The 19,497-nt window shown below is 55.8% G+C and overlaps 2 protein-coding genes across 10 annotated transcripts in view; one reads left to right on the top strand and one right to left on the bottom strand.

Moving 5' to 3' along the window:
- Nucleotides 1–64: 64 nt before the first annotated feature.
- On the top strand, nt 65–17,820 carry RPS6KL1 (ribosomal protein S6 kinase like 1). 9 transcript variants are annotated; one of them, XM_027552442.1, is made up of 11 exons: nt 65–196; nt 1,582–1,866; nt 3,166–3,290; nt 4,195–4,287; nt 9,879–9,926; nt 10,314–10,446; nt 11,362–11,970; nt 12,395–12,484; nt 12,653–12,735; nt 12,878–12,974; nt 13,940–14,046. In XM_027552442.1, the coding sequence occupies exons 2-11, from the start codon at nt 1,602–1,604 to the stop codon at nt 13,954–13,956; spliced, it is 1,560 nt and encodes a 519-aa protein (XP_027408243.1). In that variant the 5' UTR covers nt 65–196; nt 1,582–1,601; the 3' UTR covers nt 13,957–14,046. The 9 variants fall into 9 exon arrangements, 8 of the variants coding, with proteins under 8 accessions (XP_027408243.1, XP_027408245.1, XP_027408246.1 ...); XR_003512837.1 differs by having other exon boundaries at nt 66–196; nt 12,883–12,974; nt 13,940–14,024; XM_027552445.1 differs by lacking the exons at nt 12,878–12,974; nt 13,940–14,046 and adding exons at nt 14,126–14,221; nt 16,683–17,820 and having other exon boundaries at nt 66–196.
- DLST (dihydrolipoamide S-succinyltransferase) overlaps nt 17,119–19,497 on the bottom strand; it is an 18,909-nt gene continuing 16,530 nt past the window's right edge. The window contains exon 15 of the mRNA XM_027552448.1: nt 17,119–18,709. Coding sequence (XP_027408249.1) covers nt 18,575–18,709 — 135 coding nt within the window. The 3' untranslated portion in view covers nt 17,119–18,574. The remainder of the gene's footprint in view (nt 18,710–19,497) is intronic.

Here is a 19,497-nt window from a genome sequence, read left to right as displayed (position 1 = left end):
GGGCGCTGATTGGTGGTTTATTCTAACGCTAGCGGATGAGCTCATCTGCAACCAATGACCAGGCTGCATCGGCCAGACCCCTGCACCTGGGAGGAGGGCGGAAAGCAGCCGCCCGCGGTGCTATGTCCGGGGGGCGAAGGGTAGGTGGCCGCAGGGCTGAGTCCGGCCGCGCGGACCGAGCTCCTGGCTCGGGCAGGTACGGTGTTAGCCTGGCTCCTCCCCCATCCCCGCTTCCCCAGGAGAGGATGCCCTCACCTCTCATTCCCCCAGTCCCCTTCCTTGGCGACCCTCACGGGGCGGTGCACCTTGCGTGCAGGGGACTCACGGGCTGGATGCACGTCTTTCTGGGTCCAGACGCAGCTTTGTAGCTCTGCCTGGGAGGACCTGGCTCGGCGGGTGGACCCTGAAGCTAGGCCCTGACTCAGAGCAGCACACACTGCCGACCTGGGTGCCTCTGATCACAGGCCTCTGAGCTGCATGCCCTGGTGACTGGGCCGAATGGGAAGGGCGCGGCTTCCCTTCCTCCCCTCCTCCACCTCCTGGCCGCATCCTGGCCGGGGCTCAGCTGCCCGCTGCCTTGGAAATGTGGGTTTTCCTCCCCGCCCCATTCCCCATCCTGTTCTCTCTTCCCTGTCTCCATAGAAGTAGAAATGACCTGGGGTTTGGGCCCTGCCCTTTCGCAATGAGGCCTGAGAGAGCAAAGGTGCAGAGGCTGCAGTGAAGGATAGAGGCAGCTTTCTGGCCTCTCTCTGAGGTCTTTCCTTTCCTTCTGCCACTGCTCTAACCCTGGTGGCCACTTGTATCACTTGCTGCTCAGGGTGGAGCTGCTGTCCGGTCCTTGGAGGCCACGTGGCCTCCTGGACTTCTCAGAGCAGAGCCAGGGGGACAGAGCCATCCCCTCCCCAGGGCTGGTTGGGCTCTGACCTCATTCATCTAATTCCATCCAGAGTGGTACTGAATCTGCCAGTCATTTCATTTGCCTTCAGTCTTTAAGGCCAAGCCCTGTGCCCAGCTCTCCGCCTGGCTCCTTGGGGGTCCTCACTGATCTTGGGACCAAGGGAAATGAAATAAAGCCGGGGCAATCCCTCCTGTTCGGGGAGGTACCATGGAGCTGAACCCTGAAGGATAAGTGAGATTCCCATGGGAGGAGGAGGGAGGGGTAGACAGGGCACAGTATAAGGAATGGCCTGTGGGGCCCCGGCTTTTGCTTCAGCCTCAAAGTATGGTGACCTGCATATGTTTAATGTGCACAGAGGCCCTTTGAAGGCAGCTCTGAATCACGAATATCTTCAGCTCTCTCCGATACTCAGCACCTAGTAGGTGCTCCAGAAATACTTGTTGAACTGAATTTGAATGGAAAGAATGGTAAAAACAACTCAGAGCCCAAAGCATGTTTTTATTCTGTTATGACCACCACTTAGGAAAGATCTGGCTTAGTGAGGGATATTACCCCCATTAGCTCTGATCCCTCCAGCTCTTGGAGGTGAGTGTCAGTCTCCACAATACTGAGTGGAAGAAACCAGGGTACAGATGGGACGTTGTCCCCAACTGGGTTCTTCCTAATGCCTCTGCTCATTCCAGGTCCCTGACTGAGGGCAGCCATGAGCCTGGTGGCCTGTGAGTGCCCTCCTGGCCCTGGCCTGGAGCCCAAACCCTGCTCTCGAGCACGGTCCCAGGCTCGAGTGTACCTGGAGCAGATTCGCAACCGGGTGGCTCCGGGAGCACCTGACATGACTAAGCATGACTACCTGGTGGACGCAGCCTCTCAGATCCGGCTGGCCCTGGAGCGTGACGTCAGTGAGGACTACGAGGCCGCCTTCAACCACTACCAGAACGGCGTGGACGTTCTCCTCCGAGGCATGCACGGTGAGGCTGGGGCTGGGCAGGGGCCGAGGAAGGGCTCATCCCATCATCTGTCCATTTGTGCTGGGTGAGCAGGGCTCTGCGCTGACCCTGCAGGACCTATGAGAAGAACAGTAGTATTGATAATAATAGCCTTCACTTATAAAGCAGTTCCTTTACACTAGGCGCTGGTCTAAGGGCTTTACCTGTATCAATTCATTTCTGATTCACAGTAATACAAACCACTGTGTATGTTCTGGCATGTACTTCCAAATATACAAGAATGATTTTTATTCCCATTTTCCAGATGAGGAAATTGAGGCACAGGGCAGTTACATAGATTGCTTAAGACTCCACAGCTATCAAGTGACAAAGCTGAGATTTGAACAGTTTGGGCTCCAGAGGCTGTGAGCTTGGCCCACTAAGCCCTCCTGCCCCTAGAGCTGGGCTAGGGTCCTGCCCTCTGGGTACTTGCATTCTAATGGCAGAAGATTGATGAGTTGATGATGGACAATTAAAGTCCCAGGTGGCAAGGACAATGGGGAGGAAGTAAAGGGAGGGAAGAAGGAGACTGAGGCCAGGCAAGCCTGGCAAAGGGCATTTTCTAAAAGTCAAAACCCTAATCTGAGCACTGAAGAATGCTGTCCAGCTGAAGAGCCTGGAGAGGGAGAGAGAAGGGACAGGCAGAGAACACAGGCAAAGGCCTGAAGGTAAGAGGGGAGGCCTGTTCAGGGCAAAGGCAGGCATTTCCAAGTTGTAGGAGAGGCTGGCCCTGAGGCCAGTTGGAGACACCCAAGGGCCTTGATGGCCAGCCTGGAGGGTAAGAGTCAGGCCCCAGTTCACGCTTCCAGTCCCTGCACTGATGATGCCTCTCAACAGCTGGCTTCATGCCTGTCCCATGAACACCTTTACCCTCCAGGCCCAATGCTGTTCTGGCCTCTTTCATACTGGGCATCAAAGATAGCAGAAAGTGTGCTCTCTGGGGGACTTCTCTTTCTTCCTGAAAAAACAGACAGGAAATCTCCATTCCATCCCTTCCCAGGCTGTGATGGTGGCCAGGAGGTGGTGGGCGCCAACTGTAAGGTGCTGTAGTCCGAGGAGCCTCCCCGGCTCCCAGGCTCTCCTGCCACCATCCTTCGTCCTCCTCCCCTGCTGGTCTCCCACCCAGAAGAGGACCCAAGAACAGATGCGGGGCCAGAATCCACTGACCAGCCTCAGAAATAGGCCTTGCCCTCCTGTGGGGGGCAGAGCATGGGCAATGGGAGCCCAAACCCCCGCTCCTCCCATGGCTGGCGGGGTCCTCTTGACTCCTTCTCCCCACAGTTGACCCCAACAAGGAGAGGTGTGAGGCTGTCAAGCTGAAGATAACCAAGTACCTGCGGCGGGCGGAGGAGATCTTTAATTGCCACCTGCAGAGGACGCTGGGCAGCGGAGCCAGCCCTGATGAGGTGAGGAGCCCCCAGAGGCCTGAGGGCTCCGGGGGAAGAGAGCTAAGGCCCCCACCCGCCAGGCCAGGGAGCTGTCGCCTTGCCATCCCTGGCGGGGCAGACGGTGGAGAGCACAGGCAGGCTGGCGCGTGTCCTGGGGCTGCCGCCCTGCCCTCCTCCTCCTGGCTTCCTCCCTCTCTCTCCCACACTCTCCATAGCTCATTCACATTCTAACACTTGGTGAATCATCTCCAGTCCAGTCTCGCACCCTCATAGAGGAGACACACACACAGAGGCAGCTCCTCACCCTCCCACACAGTCCATACTCATGCTCACCTGTGTACACACTCAGGCTCCCAGAGTGCTTTTTGGCTGGGCTGCAGTGAGTGTTTGGAGCAGACATGAATACCCACGTGCATATACACACACGTGAATACGTGCATATACCAATATGCACAAAGCCTCTCCCCACATCCTGACCCAGCGGGCCCCTCAGAGAGGGTTGGGAATGCACGCCCACTCCTCAACCCCTAGGTGTGCGCATACACACTCCTTCTAGGTCTGGTGCACCTTGTAAGATGCTTCCCCCAGTGCAGGTACCTGGGCCTGCCTTGGTCTTTGAAGCCTGTTGCCCGGGTTATTTCCCCACCCCTGGGCGCATCTGCCTCCTGTGGATGCCGCTTTTGAGAGGGGGTTTCGGAAGATTCCTTGGGCCTGGGAGGAAGCCCGGGTTGGGGCTGAGCTGAGAGGGTGGCCTGGCCACCCTGGACTGAGGCTGGGTCTGTCTCTGTGAGGTGGGGGTCTGCCTGTACCCCTGTCCTGCCCTCTGTGGCCACTGGTCTCCTGGCAAGCCAAGCCCTGCCCTCCGCTGGGTGAGGAGGCCATGACCCTGAGGCCGCCGTGGGGCTCTCTCCTGCTACCGCAGGGTTTCAGCAGCCTGAGGCTCCGGCCCATCCGCACGCTGAGCTCTGCCCTGGAGCAGCTGAGGGGCTGCAAGGTGGTCGGAGTCATCGAGAAGGTGAGTGAGCGACGCCCAAGGTGTGGGAGGACACAGCATGTGTGACCAGGAGTGGCCAGTGCTAGAAAGGCGTCAGGGGGTTCAAGCGGAGAAGGGCAGCCGGGTCCAGGGGTGCCCCACCCCTCCTGCAGCCCAGCACACACCAGCCCCGGAAAGGAAAAAGTGAGGAAGCCACAGAGGCAGACAGCGCCTCCCCACAGACCCTCCGGAAAGGAAAAAGTGAGGAAGCCACAGAGGCAGACAGCGCCTCCCCACAGACCCTCCGGCTCAGACACAGAGCCGCTCCCTCAGCAGTTCAGGACAGCAGCCACAGGGGCACCCCGCCAGCCTGCGCTCCCTTGCGTGCCCCCACTTCCCGCTTCCTCCAGGGGCTGCAGCCAAGAATCTCCCCTGCCAAGCCCAGCCCAGAAGTTCCTGGGGCAGGAATGTGCTCATCGCTAGAAACCTGCCTTGTCCAGGGCCTTGGCAGCTCTGCCCTGTCTCCTGGCTTCTCCCGCGGTGCCCCCATCCAGGATCGGCTCCCTTAATTCAGGGCAGACAGGAGTCGACAGTGCAAACTGGACCTGGACACTCAGCAGAAGGACAGACAGGTTGAGTCAAATGAGGTTTGAGCCAATAATCAATTGCTCTCCACCTGGACCCAGAGATAGCTGGAGTATTTGCTTAAGTGTTTTTATTTTTTTTTTTTTCAAACTGAACCGTTCATCAGAATCACCTGGGGGAGCTTCCTAACCACACAGATGCCTGGGCCCCATCCCAAACCCACCGAGTGAGAATTTCTAGGGTTGAACCCAGGCATCTGTCATTTAAGACACTCATGGGGGATTCGGGCGGGTGTGGGAGCCAGCAGAGAAAAGAGGACTGGTGTGTGCTCCTTCACACGCCGCCGAGGATGAAGTGCTGTCTGGACGGGCACTACATGGCCCCAGGCAAGCTCTTTGCCCTCTCTGGGCACCAGTTTCCTCCTCTGGAAGTGGGGAAGGGATCCTCCCACCCACCCGCACCCTCCCACCCAGGGGGATGTGGGAACTAAAGTGAAATAATTTTTGGGAAAGGCCTGGCACACGCTAAAGCATTTGATACAAGTTCGATGGCTGAAGGCTGATGACAAGAGTGGGTCAGCAGGAAGCAGGCTTACCATCCCTGGCCTTGCTCCAGCGGCTGCTCCCCAGTCCCTGGAGCAGGCTCCCGGTTTGTCAGCCAAGGCCCAGCCAGCTTCCATCTGCCCAGCCCTTCTCGCCCACTGCGTTCGTCCACGTGGCTCAGCCGCCCCCACGGGCAGGCCAAGGAGGCGACAGCCACCACTGTTTGCCCATGTGGGATCCCACTGAATTGATGGTGTTATGGAGAGAGGGGTTCTGGGTCAAATAAGCTTTAGAAACAGTGAGTTAAAGTTACATTACTTCATTGCTTTAATTCTAGGAAGTTTCAGGCTTTAAGGATGCAAATGTACACAGTGAATCTCCAAGAGGGAGGTCTATGACAGAATTCCCCGAATTTGAATTTGTTTAACCCCAGACACACATGTGCAAAGCATTTTTGGAATCCTGTGTTCCGAGGCCTGTACATATGGGAAAAACAGATTCAGGCCAAGCCCAACCATTCTGTCTTACAAGTGCCCTCTTTTTTCCTTTATTACCCTTTCTTGGACACTCAACGTAGCCACTCCACATCCCTCCTAAAATCCTGTGGCCTTTTCCTGTGTCATTCGCAAGCCAGGAAAATCAGTCGCCCAAATTAGAAGAGATGTTAGGGCCGCTGGGCCCAGGTCCCTGCAGCCACGCCTGGATGGATGTCACTGTCTTTCATCCATAGCTGTGCCCAGACAGCCCAGGGCGGGTTGTTGGCAGAGCAGTGCCAGTCTGCAGCAACCCCCAGCCTTAGGGCAGCAAAAGGCCCCACTCAGGAAGCCTTGAGAGCCCCCAGAGAAGTCCCACTGTGAGAGTTCATGGGGCTGAAGAGGGTTTCCTCGGGGCCAGAAGAGATACCTGCAGGGGTAGGGGGTGGCAGAGAACAGTGAGGTGGTGGGTCAGGGACTAGGTGGGCAGCTGGCCAGGATGCCCAGGGTCTGCTCTCAGGGAGCCTTGGAGGCTTAGAAGACAACACTGGCTATTTGCTGAGCTTTGTCCAGGAGCTAGGCCCTGAGGCAGGGATGGAGAAGAAAGAGAAGGACAGACAAATCCCTTCTGTGTTTTTGGCTCAAACATGAGGGTGTTTTTAAAATTGTTACTGTTTATCGGCATTTAAAAATTGGCAGGTTTCATAGAGAAAGTCCAAGTTTCCTACTTTTCCTGAGAAATGAGAGGATCTGGAAATGCAGGCTCACATTCCTGCTGGTCAACCCTGGGCAGATGAAGGGCTGCCCGCTTTAATGAGGTGCTCAGCCTACCCTTTCCTGTCCTGCCCACTGGCACACATGAACAGCCCCTGGGGACCTTCGTGCTTGAGAATCTATTTGAAACTTCTGGATTTGTTTGCTCCAGGAGGGAGTCCTCCCGGCCTTGACACTGTGGACATTTTAAATAAAGGGTTAATGTGTTTTACCAAAGTTTTAATTGTCCATACATCCCGAGAGCTCAGTGCGTTTTATTTTTTTTTAAAGAGACTTCCTTTTTTAAAAAGATGGGAGCTGGCACTCAGAACTGCCTTACACTTTCTGGATAGCAATCTCACCTGGCATCTGTAAGGCCCATTGTAGTTGGCACAGCTGCTGCATTAAACCCACTCAGTCTCCCTGCGGGGGAAGAAGGAAATATAGCAGTCACCAGCCACAGTCCGACTGTTTGCGACTCCACGGACTGTAGCCCGCCAGGCTCCTCTGTCCATGGGATTCTCCAGGCAAGAGTACTGGAGTGGGTTGCCATGCCCTCCTCCAGGGGATCTTCCCAACCCAGGGATTGAACGCAAGTCTCTTACGCCTCCTGTATTGGCAGGCTGGTTCTTTACCACTAGTGCCACCTGGGAAGCCCATAATACTATTAAAAAAATTTTTTTTTGGATAACACCACGTGACATGCAGAACTTCCCCGAGTGGGGATTGAATTCACACCTTCCACAGTGCAAGCGCAGAGCTGTAACCACTGGACCACCAGGGAAGTCCAGTTTTAATAAAAATTAAATATTCTCTCAGTGGCACCCACTATATTTCAAAGGCTTGATAGCTACATGTGGTTCATGGCTTCTATATTGGACAAATAGACAATATTTCTGTCACAGCAGAAAGTCCTCCTGGGAAGTGCTGCATTTTAGTCATTGTTTTACAGAGAATGTAACTGAGGCTCATAGAGGTCAAGTGACAAGCCAGTGCTCTGTCTCCCACAGCACAGAACAAAAGAGGAAGGGATTTTTTTTGTTTTGTTTGCTTGGTTTAATGGTGGGGGGAGATGCCCCCTTTGCTACCCTTTTGAAATATGGTGTAAAAGAAAAGAGTTTGAAACAGTAAGTGGGAATTTCCTGGTTGTCCAGCGGTTAGGACTGTGCAGAGGGGCACAGGTTTGATGCCTGGTTGGAGAACTAAGATCCCGCAAGCCATTCAGTGGGGCCAGAAACAACACTGACAACAAAGATTGTCCACCATACTACCTCGTTCCAAGATAATCAGCATTGATGGTTTGGCCTAATTATTTCTTGATTCTTGTGTGTGTGTGTGTATGTATTTTTTCTTTTCTTTTTTAACACACTGTTTCAGTGTACTGATTAAGTTTTGTTTCTGGCCTCCCTGACCCTCCCTGCTGGTTTTTATTTTTTCTGAATCTGTAAACGAGAAGCCTTGCCCAGGACAAGGTGGTGGGGAATCCCACTTGGCAAGAGGCAGTGGGGAATTATCCGGGGTGTCAGCACTTGTGGGAAACCGTGTTATCCTTAATGACCCCAAAGTTCTCTCTTTCAAACTCACTGGGCAGAGGAGCGGGGACCAGGCTGGACTCCATCTCTGGCTGTTGGAGGAGAGACCTCTAGTGGTCATAAGGGGTACCTCACTCCTGATGCCCCAGCCCTCAGAATCCACCACCTTCATCTCACTGATGACAGGGAAACTGAGGCCCAGAGGGGAAGGCATGTGCCAGGTCGCCTAGCTGTGCCCCTGTTTTCAGTTATGTCTTCAAGGCTCCCGGGTCAGCCCATCTGAATTCGCATCCCGGCTCTGTGGGACCGCAGGCAACGTTACCTCTCTGAACCTCGATTTCTTCATCAATGAAATGAGTCACTAGTAATACTTGGGGCTGCCCAGGTGGCACAGTGGTAAAGAATTCGCCTGCCAATGCAGGAGATGTAAAAGATGTGAGTTTGGTCCCTGGGTCGGGAAGATCTCCTGGAGGAGGAAATGGCAACCCACTCCAGTCTTCTTGCCTGGAGAATCGCATGGACAGAGGAGCCTGGCAGGTCTGAGAGAGTCAGACACGACTGAGCACAGCACAGCAGCATAGAAATACTCACCTGGTAGGGCTTTAAGAATAAAATGAAGTAAACTAGTTAAGGCCCTTAGCACAGAGTAGTACTATACAGTATACAGTATAATACTCTACTATACTATAGTAATACTATACAGAGTAGTACTATACAGTAATACTATACACAGGTTTCCCTGTGCCGATATTAATAGTCATCAGCAAAGACTATAGAGAGCATGTTATACAGCAGGCTCGAGCTGCCACCATACTTGAGTTGTCTGACTCAACAGCATCCTCTTAATGGCCTTCTGAAGCAGGTACTCCTATGACCCAGGGTGCAGGTCTTGTCCTCACGTGCCCCCCTGTCTGGGCTGAATCTTCCACCTTTCTGCCCTGACAGGTCCTCTCCTATGGCTGGGGTTCACCCTGCCCATAATGGAGATGAGTCTAGGGCCCAGCTCCAAACAAGGCTCTGACCCAGCAATTGGCAGACCACTGCCTCCAAACAAAACCAACAGGAGAAGGAATAGGTTGCTTGCCAGAGTCCAGAGAAAAAGACCATTTAAAAAAAGAAAAAGACCATCGCAGCACAGGGAGTGGGGGGCAGGGGGTGCGACCTGAAGGAGCAAGCCCATGTGGTTTGGGGCACCATTGGGGCCACATTCTCAGAGCCTGGGCTTCTTCACCTGTAAAATAAGAGTTGAGAGAAGGTGACTGGCCCTGAGGTCCCTTCCAGCCACGACATCCTCAGATCCTATGGAATGGACCATTCACCTCATGTGTGGAAAGCTCTGACTACTTCCCTGTGAGGTGCAGGGCTCTGGGAATACAGAGCTGGACAGCATGGTCCCTGCGCTCTTGGAGCTCACAGCCCAGTGGAACAGCAGGAAATCACACACAGTGTGCTGGGGGTGAGCCCAGAGAGCACTGCAGACAGATTAGGAGTCCTGGCCTGATCTGAGGTTGGGAAGCCTCCCTGGAGGAGGTGGTACCTGATAAAACCTGCAGGTCTAACGAGAGTGGATGAATCGGATAGGTTCAATGTCATGTTGGTGGAGGAGGGGATATACTCTGTACCACCAAAGCCTGACGTCCCTGCCTAGCCTGGGTGGAGGAGCGTGGGGCCTTGGGGGGCGGGGGGTGGGGGCGTGGAGCCCCGGGAACTAACTTGTGCCTTGACTAGTGCCTCCTGGACCTCTGCAGGTACAGCTCGTCCAGGACCTAGCAACTGGAGGGACCTTCGTGGTGAAGGCAGGTGCCACCCCACCCCCTGCCATTCCTCCTTCCCCTTGGGACCTTCTTGGAGTTCTTGGAAACCCCTGCCCTTTGGGGAACCTCTACCCAGAACCCGTATGGGAAGCCCACATTCCCTCCAGATCCCACAGCTGCTAGTTCTGCACCCCGGGCATGTGCCCGACTTCCCAGAAACACACACACATATACTGCCTTACCCTTGGTCCAGACAGGGAGGGGATGGCCTGCCTTCCATGGTGGAAAGAGGGTTGAGGGTCAGGACAGAAACTGGGGGGAGGCAGCTGCTCCTCAGAGGGGCTCCCACACTTCATCTGGTTGCCCCTGAAGAGCAGAGTGGCCTCTGGCCAGTCCCCAGCTGATCTGCCCGGCCTGCCCCCTCCTCAGGGCCTGTCCAGGTGCCACATGACGAGCCGAGAGCGGCTGACCATCATCCCGCACGGCGTCCCCTACATGACCCAGCTGCTGCGGTACTTTGTGACCGAGGACTCCATCTTCCTACACCTGGAGCACGTGAAAGGTGAGTGGGCCCTGGGCACCCCGTCAGCTCCTCAGGCCTCGGGAGGTTGTCCTGTCTTATCCCCTTAAAATTCGGAGCTCGTTCCCCAGCCACAGGCCCAGCCTTCCTCGAGGGGGAAGGCAGGACTAGCCTGCTGTGGGCTTCTCAGTGATGCCAGGGGGCAGGGGACGTCCAGGGAGGACGTTCACGTCTTGGGTGAATGAGGGCATGTATGTAGGTGTCCCCTTTGTCACCATCTCCCCCAGTCTTGGCTCTTTTCACTTTTCTAGTCCGTGCCCACCCCTCCGAGTGGCCACATGCGATGATGGTGCCAAAGCTATAAGGACAGGAACTGGGCCACAGCAGATATTTATTGATCAGCCAGGATTTTTTGTTTGTTTGTTTTCAATGAGGTACATCTCTCTGGATCATGACATATAGTCATCACAGATCCATGCCTAGCCTTCTTTTATTTTACTTAAATTCATGACACTATTCTCCCTTTGCGCTGTGCTTAGTCGCTCAGTCGTGTCCGACTCTTTGTGACCCCGTGGACTGCAGCCCTCCAGGCTCCTCTGTCCATGAGATTCTCCAGGCAAGAATACTGGAGTGGGTTGCCATGCCCTTTTCCAGGATTCTCCCTTTGACAAATATATATCAGACACTGGAGAACCCGCCACCTAGACCAAGGACATTAGAGAATAATTTATATCTCCTTAGGGGTTAAGCACATATTTTGTGAGGCTGGGGCCCCGTCATGGGTGGGTGGAGAGGAGAGAGGGCATCCTGGGCTTCGGGAGGGGAGGGAGCCGAGTGAGGACCTGAAGGCAGAGGGTCTGTGCCTATGACAGAGGGGGAGCAGGCGTGGGACAAAGACACGGACACACTCATTTCCTCTCCTGTCCCCATGCTTGCGGCTCCCTCTGCTTGGCCCAGGAGGTACGCTCTGGTCCCACCTGCTCTCCCAGCCGTGCCCCCAGCAGTCTGGGACCGGGTCCGGCTCCAGCCTGGAGAGGATGAAGGCTCCGCTAAACTCCCACCTCAGCCTCGGGACCAGCTCGGTGCCCCTGGGATACACCCGCCTGCAGGACGGAATCCCTCTGGAGCCTCCATGGACTTCTCAGAGCCTCACCCCAGCCAGAGGGGTGGCGTCCGTTAAAGCCCAGAGAGAGGCTGGGGGTGAAGCCTCAGCCAGGACGAGCACTGCCCGCTTCTGGGACCTTCCAAAGGCCCCAGGTGGCTGCCTGCACTCCCACGCTGGGCGAGGGCCTAGCCAGAGCTCAGAGCCCGCGCCCCCGTGGGGGCTCCCTTGGGTTCGGGCCGGGGCTGGCCGGGTGCTGGGGGGCTGCTGCCGAGGCACAGGCCCAAGCCGCCCCTCGGCCTCTGGAGGGGCCAGCCCAGTGTCCGGCGGGGGCGCCTGGAGTCTGAAGGAGGAGCAGGTGAGGCAGTGGGCGGCCGAGACGCTGCTGGCCCTGGAGGCGCTGCACCAGCAAGGGGTGCTGTGCCGGGACCTCAATCCCCGGAATCTGCTCCTGGACCAGGCCGGTAGGAGCCCCAGGCTGGGGGGTGGTGCTGGGGGCAGATGAGTGGGCCCTAACCCCACCCCCCCCTCAGGAGGGAGGCCCCCACAGCCTCAAGATTTCCCCAGAGCCCAGAGGAGGCGGACGGTATCTGACTGTTCCCCTGGGCCACCCGTGTCCCCTGCCTTTTCTGGAAGGCCTCGGCCAAGCTGGCCGGCTGTGGTTAAGCTTGGAAAGCAGACCCTTTCCCCACCCTGAGCTCTGGGGCAGCCGCTCCTTTGACGACCAGGTTGTCCCGGGGGCCTCAAGGGGCCGAGCCCCTAGGGAACCTCTGCCCAGCACGGCCCACTGGCTCCTGGGGTCCCCTGCCCTACGTCAAAGGTTCCAAGATGACTAACTGCAGTTCTCGTCCCCTCTGGCTCCTCCCTGAACACACACGGCATGACAAGGCCACATCCGACTCACGTATTTTGGCCAGTGGTCAGAGGTGGAGCCCCAGTGTTGCAGGGAGGCTTCGCACAACCTCTACAGTGCCCCAGGCAAGAAGGGAGGGGCGGGGCAGCCCCTGAGTGTCTGTGTGTGGGGTGGGCCGGGGGACTGAGGATGAGAGAGGCAACAGGCCCATTCTGGGGGTGGGGGTGGTGGGGAAGGGGTTGAGGGGAGACCTGCCCTCTCAGCGAGACTGAAGACTGTTCTGGCTCCCGCAGAGGTCGGTGGGATTTCGGAGCTGACCGACGCCTGTGACTGGTGGAGCTTTGGGTCTCTCCTGTATGAACTGCTGACCGGGACGGTGAGCTCTGTGTGGGCAGGGTGTGGAGCCTGGCGGGTGTCACTGAGCATAGGATGGGCTGGGGTTAGTCCAACAGTCAGTGTTGGGGGCTGAGCCTACCTGATTGCTCAAGACCTGGCCATTGGGCCCAATGTCTTGTCGGCACAGGCCCCCTCTGCCCCAGCTCGGAGACCGTGAGAGGAGGAGGAAGCAATTCCCACCCAGACCTTGGCCACACTTTGCACCCCGACCCTCGTCAGGCAAGTGGCGATAGCTAGGGAGACTGTCAACTTAGATGAGGGAGAGTTGAGCTGAGGTGCTCAAGGAAGTTTCCTGGAAGAGGGCGCTTGGGCCTGGCTCTGGAGGGAGGCTGAGTGTGACACAGCCCTTTTCCTCAGATCATCCCCCACAGGCCTCCTCTCCCCACTGCTCACACCATGTCCCCCCATCCACACCCTTCAGAGCTGTGGCCCCCAGACTTTGGCTGGAAGACCAGAGAGAGGGTTTCCATCATCCCAGGCCAGCAGCTTCCCTGTCCCGCCTGGGTCAACCCAGAGCTTTGAAGTTCCCCTCGCAAGCACCTTGCTCAGGGTGGTGGGCTCAGCTCTCTGTCCTCCCCCATGAGCTCAGTGCTCCACCTGGGGCTGGTTAAGTCAGGCAGCAGGGAGAAGCCAAGCTCCATTTGAGCAGGAAGTGTCCTGAGTGGATGTGGTGTAACCGGAAGTTCAGAGCTGACTGGTCTCTCCTGGCTCCCTCCTGCTTTGGTCCCGAGGCCAGGGCCTCTGAGAGCCCTGGCTGCAAACAGCCGCCCAGAGTGGTTCTCTCCTATTAGCCAGGGCCCTCCCACCTCTCCAGCTCAGGGCTCCTGGCCTTCCTCCAGGTGGCTTCTTGCCTGTCTTCTTGACCTCCAGACACACTCCTCTGCTCCTCCACAGCTGCACCCTTCTGGAACACAGATAGGTCCTGCCTTCTCCCACCACAGCCCTGCCTTGACCCTGGCAGGAGCATGCCATGGCAAAGGAGCCACCCGTGGAGATTTGGTTTCTGTAAGGAGACAGGTTTCAGTGCTATTCCTGATAGAGTGCTTGCCCCGATGGCAACCCAAGACCGGTGCTTCTAGCAAGCTTGGAGCCACAGGGGCCTGGGTTCAAACCCTGAACTCAGCACAAATCCGTCGACCTGCTTCTTGCCCTTAAAATGGGGGTGCCAATTGCTTACTTTGAAGGTTGTTGCGGAAACTAGGGATCACAGGTGCAGGCACCTTCCTCAGCCCGGCAGGCAGCAGATCCAAAGCAGAAGGCGATGGAGTCATGGCCGTGCCCGTGAGGTGTGACACAGGGGGAAGACATAAAATCTCGGGCGCCATTGGAGTGTACAGACTCCTGGGGGCCGCCTCCCCGTGTCTTCCCAGGCGCTGTCCCAGAGCCACCCCTCAGGAATCCAGCCCCACACCCAGCTGCAGCTGCCCGAGTGGCTCAGTGGCCCGGCGGCCTCCCTGCTGACTGAGGTGAGGTGCAGGTGGCCTCCCGGTGGTGCCTTCTTGGCCTGAGGGTGGACAGAAGGGAGGGCAGAGCCGTGTGTGTGAACAAGCCACCCCATGTGCTAGGTGTCCGGCACGGGTGCAGGAGGGTCACAGGGCCAACAAATTTCTCTACCTCGGTGGCCAAACACCAATGTCCGCCCCCTGCCCCCCCACCAGGGTAACACGGGGTTCCGGGGGCCTGGCCAGCCTGTCCAGGGCTGACTGGGCTTTTCTCCGCAGCTCCTGCAGTTCGACCCTGCCCGGCGCCTGGGCGCTGGAGGCGGCGGCGTCCACGAGCTCAAGGCCCACCCCTTTTTCAGTTCCATCCAGTGGAGCAAACTGGGGGGATAGGAGGGCGTGGTATCGGCAAAGGGAGTGGCTGGACTGGTCTGGATCTCCTCATGTCTCTTTGCCTGCCACCTCCCAGCAGTGGCCCCTGGGCAAAGAATGCAAGGCAGCTTGCCTTTCCTGGTCAGGACCCCACCCTTGGGCCTCAGAAGTCTCATCACCACTGACCAGGAAGGGCCTTGTGGACTCCCCCAGCCACCTCTTGGAGAAATGCTTTCTAGTTGGTGCTGAGGGGCAGAGATCTCAGCCTGTTAGGCAGCTTGAACGTCTCCGCCTGTCCATCCTCCGCCCATCAGTCAAGTCACCTTCTGTGTCTACACCCTGTACCTTGAACTGGGACCTGCCCTGTTAAAAGGTGCCTTCCTTGGCATTAGCTCTGAGCTACTGACCACCACCTGCTGAGCCGAGAAATCTTGACTCGTGATCTGACATGTGCCCCACTCAGGATGGCTCTGGAGACTCATCTCAGGTTACTAGTCCCCTGGCTTCCTGGCTCCAAACCAGGGCTGTCCTAGCTGGTCATCTTAGCCACACAACCAGTGTGCCCCTTCTACCAAAGGCTACTTCCCCAGGGGATGGGGGAGGCGGGGAAGCAGGGAAGAAGTCTGTAGCAGATATGTGGTGGAGCGGGAGGGACGGGACAACCCACCCCCTCTGACCATGCCGCTTATCTTGTAATTACAGACCTTTGAGAGCAAAAGGAAAGGAGGGGAGGAAAATAAGGATAAGGAGGGAGGGGGAGAAAGAGGGGAAGGCACAGCTCTGCCACTTACAGAAGTTTTGAAAACAGAATAAAGGGCTCCCTTCCCCAGCTAGCCCACCCACGTGGAGACAAAGCAAACCCTGGCCCGTGGGTCTGAGCTGGGGGACCATGATTCCGTCGCCAGCCTGAAGCCGCTTGAAGGAAAGTTGTCTCCACTAGGATTCCCTTCTTGGACTTCTGTCCTGTTTACCATTTTGCATTTCAGTGTTGAGGGTCCACTCAATCCACTGCCCACTGTGACTTCATTTCCTTTTGAAATGAAACCACGCAACACCCAGAATGATTGCCCAAGCTTCTAGCCAGAAGCAAGAAGTTTCTGGTCTCTGAAGAGCTAGCATAAGTAGTTACCCCCAAAGATAATTCCCTCCCCAGATTTGGGGGCCCTCTTCTTCCTCTCAGGACTGTCACTGGGGTGTGGCATCCAAGACAGAAATTTCCATAGACCTCTGCCCTCAACCCTTTCTCGCCTGTCTCCATCACCACCAGGGGGCATCTCTGACACCACCCTCCAGTCCTGGCTGTGAAGGGCTGGGGACCTGTGCTGTGGGGAGTCCTTGGGATGAGTCTGAGGCAAAGGACGCAAGGAGGTGCTGGCTCTCCCTGGGGCTTGCCCACCTCCTCCACCATCACTCCAATAAAGCCTGCTCTTACCTCTGGTGTCCTTGCCTCATCAACGCAATGAGAGGGGCCCTGCTAGAATGGGAATAAAGGAGGGTTCCCCCAGAGGAGCTCCATGATAACCAAGAGTGTGTTTGGAACCTGCTAGGAGGGAGGAAGCAGGGCTGGTAGTGAACAGCATGCCAGCCTATACCCCACAGAGCAGCTGTGAACCCACAGAAAAGTCCCAGCATGTAGGGGACACTGGGCTCTGTGGGACACAAAACAGGCAAGTCTTCAAAGAGGGTCATGGTGCTTGCGGGTGGGGGTCCATCCTCACAGAGATCCCTTAAACACATGGTGGCTCCTGAGAAGGCTGGAACTCAGGGAGGTAAATTAGAGGACCTGGCCAGAGCCTGGTGGAGTCCATTCCAAGTCTATTCCTTCTACTACACTCCCTGTCAGGCCAGAACCTCCAATCACCCTACGAAGTGCCAGTTGCCTCTGAACTTCTGGCCTCATTTGTGCAATAAGCACTGCACATCTGGCACTCTGCTAGGCCTTGGGTTTAGAACTGTGGTCCCAGCGGGGCTTACAGTCTGTCTCCATTTGATAAAAACGGGGCTAAATATTCCTCCTTTGTAGGTTTGCTAAAGACATGAAGGCTTGTAGCTCCATGCCCCAGACTTGATCATTCTAAAATTCTTTCACTGAACCCAAGTTTCTTCTCCCTACCAGCTCTAGTTCTGCCCTCTAGGAGCCACTCTGTTCCTGTGACAGACCTTCATATGAAGATGGTACCACTGTGAGCAAGGTCAGCAGGTGGGGACTGCATGGGCAACAGCCAGGCTGCTTCAGCCTGGACACTACCAATGTATGTCCCACGTACGCCGCACAGATCAGCTCTCAGCCCCATCCGCTGGCCCTCACAGACCACTGCCCCGAGGAGTGATCTACCCTCATCTGTTCTGACCAACCTTGAGCGTCTGGGTACCCACGTGGCCATCAACTGCAAAATATGAAATTATGGGTCGCTCCACCTCTCCCCAGTCCACCCCAGAAATAACACGAGGCCCCACCAAAATGTAAATGCTGGCATTTGAAGGGGCCTCAAGCAGGGGGGAACAAGTTTTTCTTCATCAGTACAACCTCAAAAGAAGTATAGAAGCAGAAACACCGTTTGCGAACATTTGCCCTTTAATTTGCATTTAAAATCAGTTTTTAAATATTTTAGTTACGTTCTGAATAGTGAAGACGTAGTAGCTGCTGCAGGCACTCAGTACTGGCTCCCACCCCTCCCCCCCCAACCCCCAGGCCTTGCTTCTTCGCTCAAGATACAAATGGTCATTCCACACTAAGTCAATGGCTCCTGGTTGTCAAGGGTCAGCAGCCTCAGGCCTGGATACAGTTGGATACAATGTGATGAAGCCCAGTAACTCTCCTGACAAGATGTGTGCATTTAACCATGCTCCAAAGAATTCCAATGTCGTGCCCAGACCCAAGGCAGTACCTCCGAGGTGACACTGGCCTTTTCCCCATTGTGTACGAGCATCTTGGGCTGGTTTCCACCACAATCCGTCCTGCACCAGACCTGTGTTCTATGGAAGAAGAGCCGAGGCGCCACTCCCGAAGGGCATTGACACAGAAAGGAACAGAACCGCCTCTGCAGCCCACAGGTTTATACCAACGGAATTTAAAAGCTCAAGACAATCCGAGCCAGTCCACAGGAAGTCACCTTCATGCCAGTCTCTACCAGGAGCCGTGTGAGCCCGAGGTTGGGACACGCTCTTGTCTCCCTACCAAGAGGTGCTAGCATCTAAGTGAGGACAAGATGGGATAAACTGCTCCTAGCAGCTGGGAAAGGTCACCACCACCACAGCTGTGTGTGCTTGGGCCAAAATGGGTCTTCGTGGTGGAGTTATGACGGAGAGTATGAGGGCAGGCCTGGGCTCTGCTCCAATCTCGTTAATAACACATGACCTCAGAATCTGCCCTCTCCCACCTCAACGCTGCCTACTCCCCAGCTCTGCCCCTCCAGATCCCCCAGCATGTGCTTCCTGGAAGAGGTAGAAGAGGCAGCTTTTAGACAATGACAGCTGAGAATGCAGGTGCCACTTAAGCAAAGCAGCACCCCGTGGCCTGTGGTACCTCCACACGGGTGGAATGGAGTGAGGACATGCACAGCCAGGACAGAGGCTGCTCCAAGCCTGGGAGGCAGAGCACCCTCCTAGGCGTCTCTGAAGAACAGACGTTCAAAAGATAGAAACTTAATCACATGGTCCCCGGCAGGTTCCCTATAGTGTACTGGACAGGAAGAAAGCGAAATCATCTCTGTGGAGGGCTAATGGGAGGAAAGGCAGGAATAATAAGGAGCATCCATTAAGGCTCTCTCTCTCCCTCAAGCCTAAGGAAATCAGATATTTGCGCATAGGAGAGGGTGCAGAGAGGGAGAGAGCCTGGCAGAACACCAAGAGAGACCTGCGACTGCTGGTTACATAGTGCCCTGGTTTCCTTGCTTGAGGCCAACAGCATGTGCCTGTCACCAGGCTAACCTGGGGCCTGTGAGGGGACAGGGAGAAGACCGGTTTTCAGTTCCTGCATGGTTGATGTGTAGGGCACAAGGCTTCCTCCTAAAGGTCCAGTAGGAGGACTCTGGGATCCTCTACCGCTGCCTTAATTTTGCGGAGGAAAGTCACAGCCTCTCTGCCATCGATCAGCCGGTGATCATACGTCAGGGCCACGTACATCATGGGCCGCACCTCCACCTACAGAGGAGAGAGGTCAACAGGTTTGTCTGCAGTGGTGCAGAGAAAGCCCTGATGAAGGGGGAAGATGACTAAGCACAGCCCACAGGTAAGTCCCCAGGTCCAGAGACTTTCCTACTTTGCTTTGTTGGTTCTAGATACAATGTGTTCAAAGACCAAGCCAGACCCTGAGTGCAAAACTCACATACTCAAAAACAAAAAGCTTAACCCAAGAAAACAGGAGTCTCCTTGCAACCGTCTTTAAATAAAAACCATGCTCTGCCCTCTCACTTGTCTGCCATCTACAAGGAAAAGTTCCTCTTCAATTTTGGCTACCTGCAGTTTTTTCTTTAAAGATATAATAATTTTTTTTAACTTGGGGTCCACAAATTCTCTGAAACTCTATGCAAGGTTGGGTATATGAGCATTTTCAGCAGATATCTACAATTTTGGGGTTCAAGGAGTTAGGGACTTCAAAAGGTTCTAAACACAGGGGTCCCAGAAAACATTTTCCTACCAGCATAGCTCGCGGGGCCAGCTCAAGACCCTCTGGCCTCATTCCCTGATTCCCAGGAAAGCTCTGAGCCTCGTCACGACAAGCGGGCAGGCTGGCAGTGGCTCTGCACTGCTGCCCTCCACTTCCCGAGGCAAGGACCACGCCTTCGATGGCACCCCCACACTCCCTAGAGAACGAAGCCTGCTGACTAGTCCCAGATGAAGGAGCAAGCTTTCTCAGCTCCATGGTGCTCAAACCTTAACGTGCCTCAGAACCATCTGTACTCTCTGCTTTACTAGGTCTGGGAAGGGGC

This window comes from Bos indicus x Bos taurus, chromosome 10 (assembly GCF_003369695.1).
Source record: "Bos indicus x Bos taurus breed Angus x Brahman F1 hybrid chromosome 10, Bos_hybrid_MaternalHap_v2.0, whole genome shotgun sequence".
NCBI classification, from domain to species: Eukaryota; Metazoa; Chordata; class Mammalia; order Artiodactyla; family Bovidae; genus Bos; species Bos indicus x Bos taurus.
This window is presented reverse-complemented; position numbering and strand designations above follow the sequence as displayed.

Coding starts and splice junctions, on each gene's coding strand:
- RPS6KL1 (XM_027552439.1), top strand. CDS start 1,602: ATGAGCCTGGTGGCCTGTGAGTGCCCTCCTGGCCCTGGCCTGGAGCCC. Junction 11,971..12,394: donor TCTGCTCCTGGACCAGGCCG/GTAGGAGCCCCA, acceptor CGGCATGACAAG/GCCACATCCGACTCACGTAT. Junction 14,222..14,476: donor CGGCCTCCCTGCTGACTGAG/GTGAGGTGCAGG, acceptor TTTTCTCCGCAG/CTCCTGCAGTTCGACCCTGC.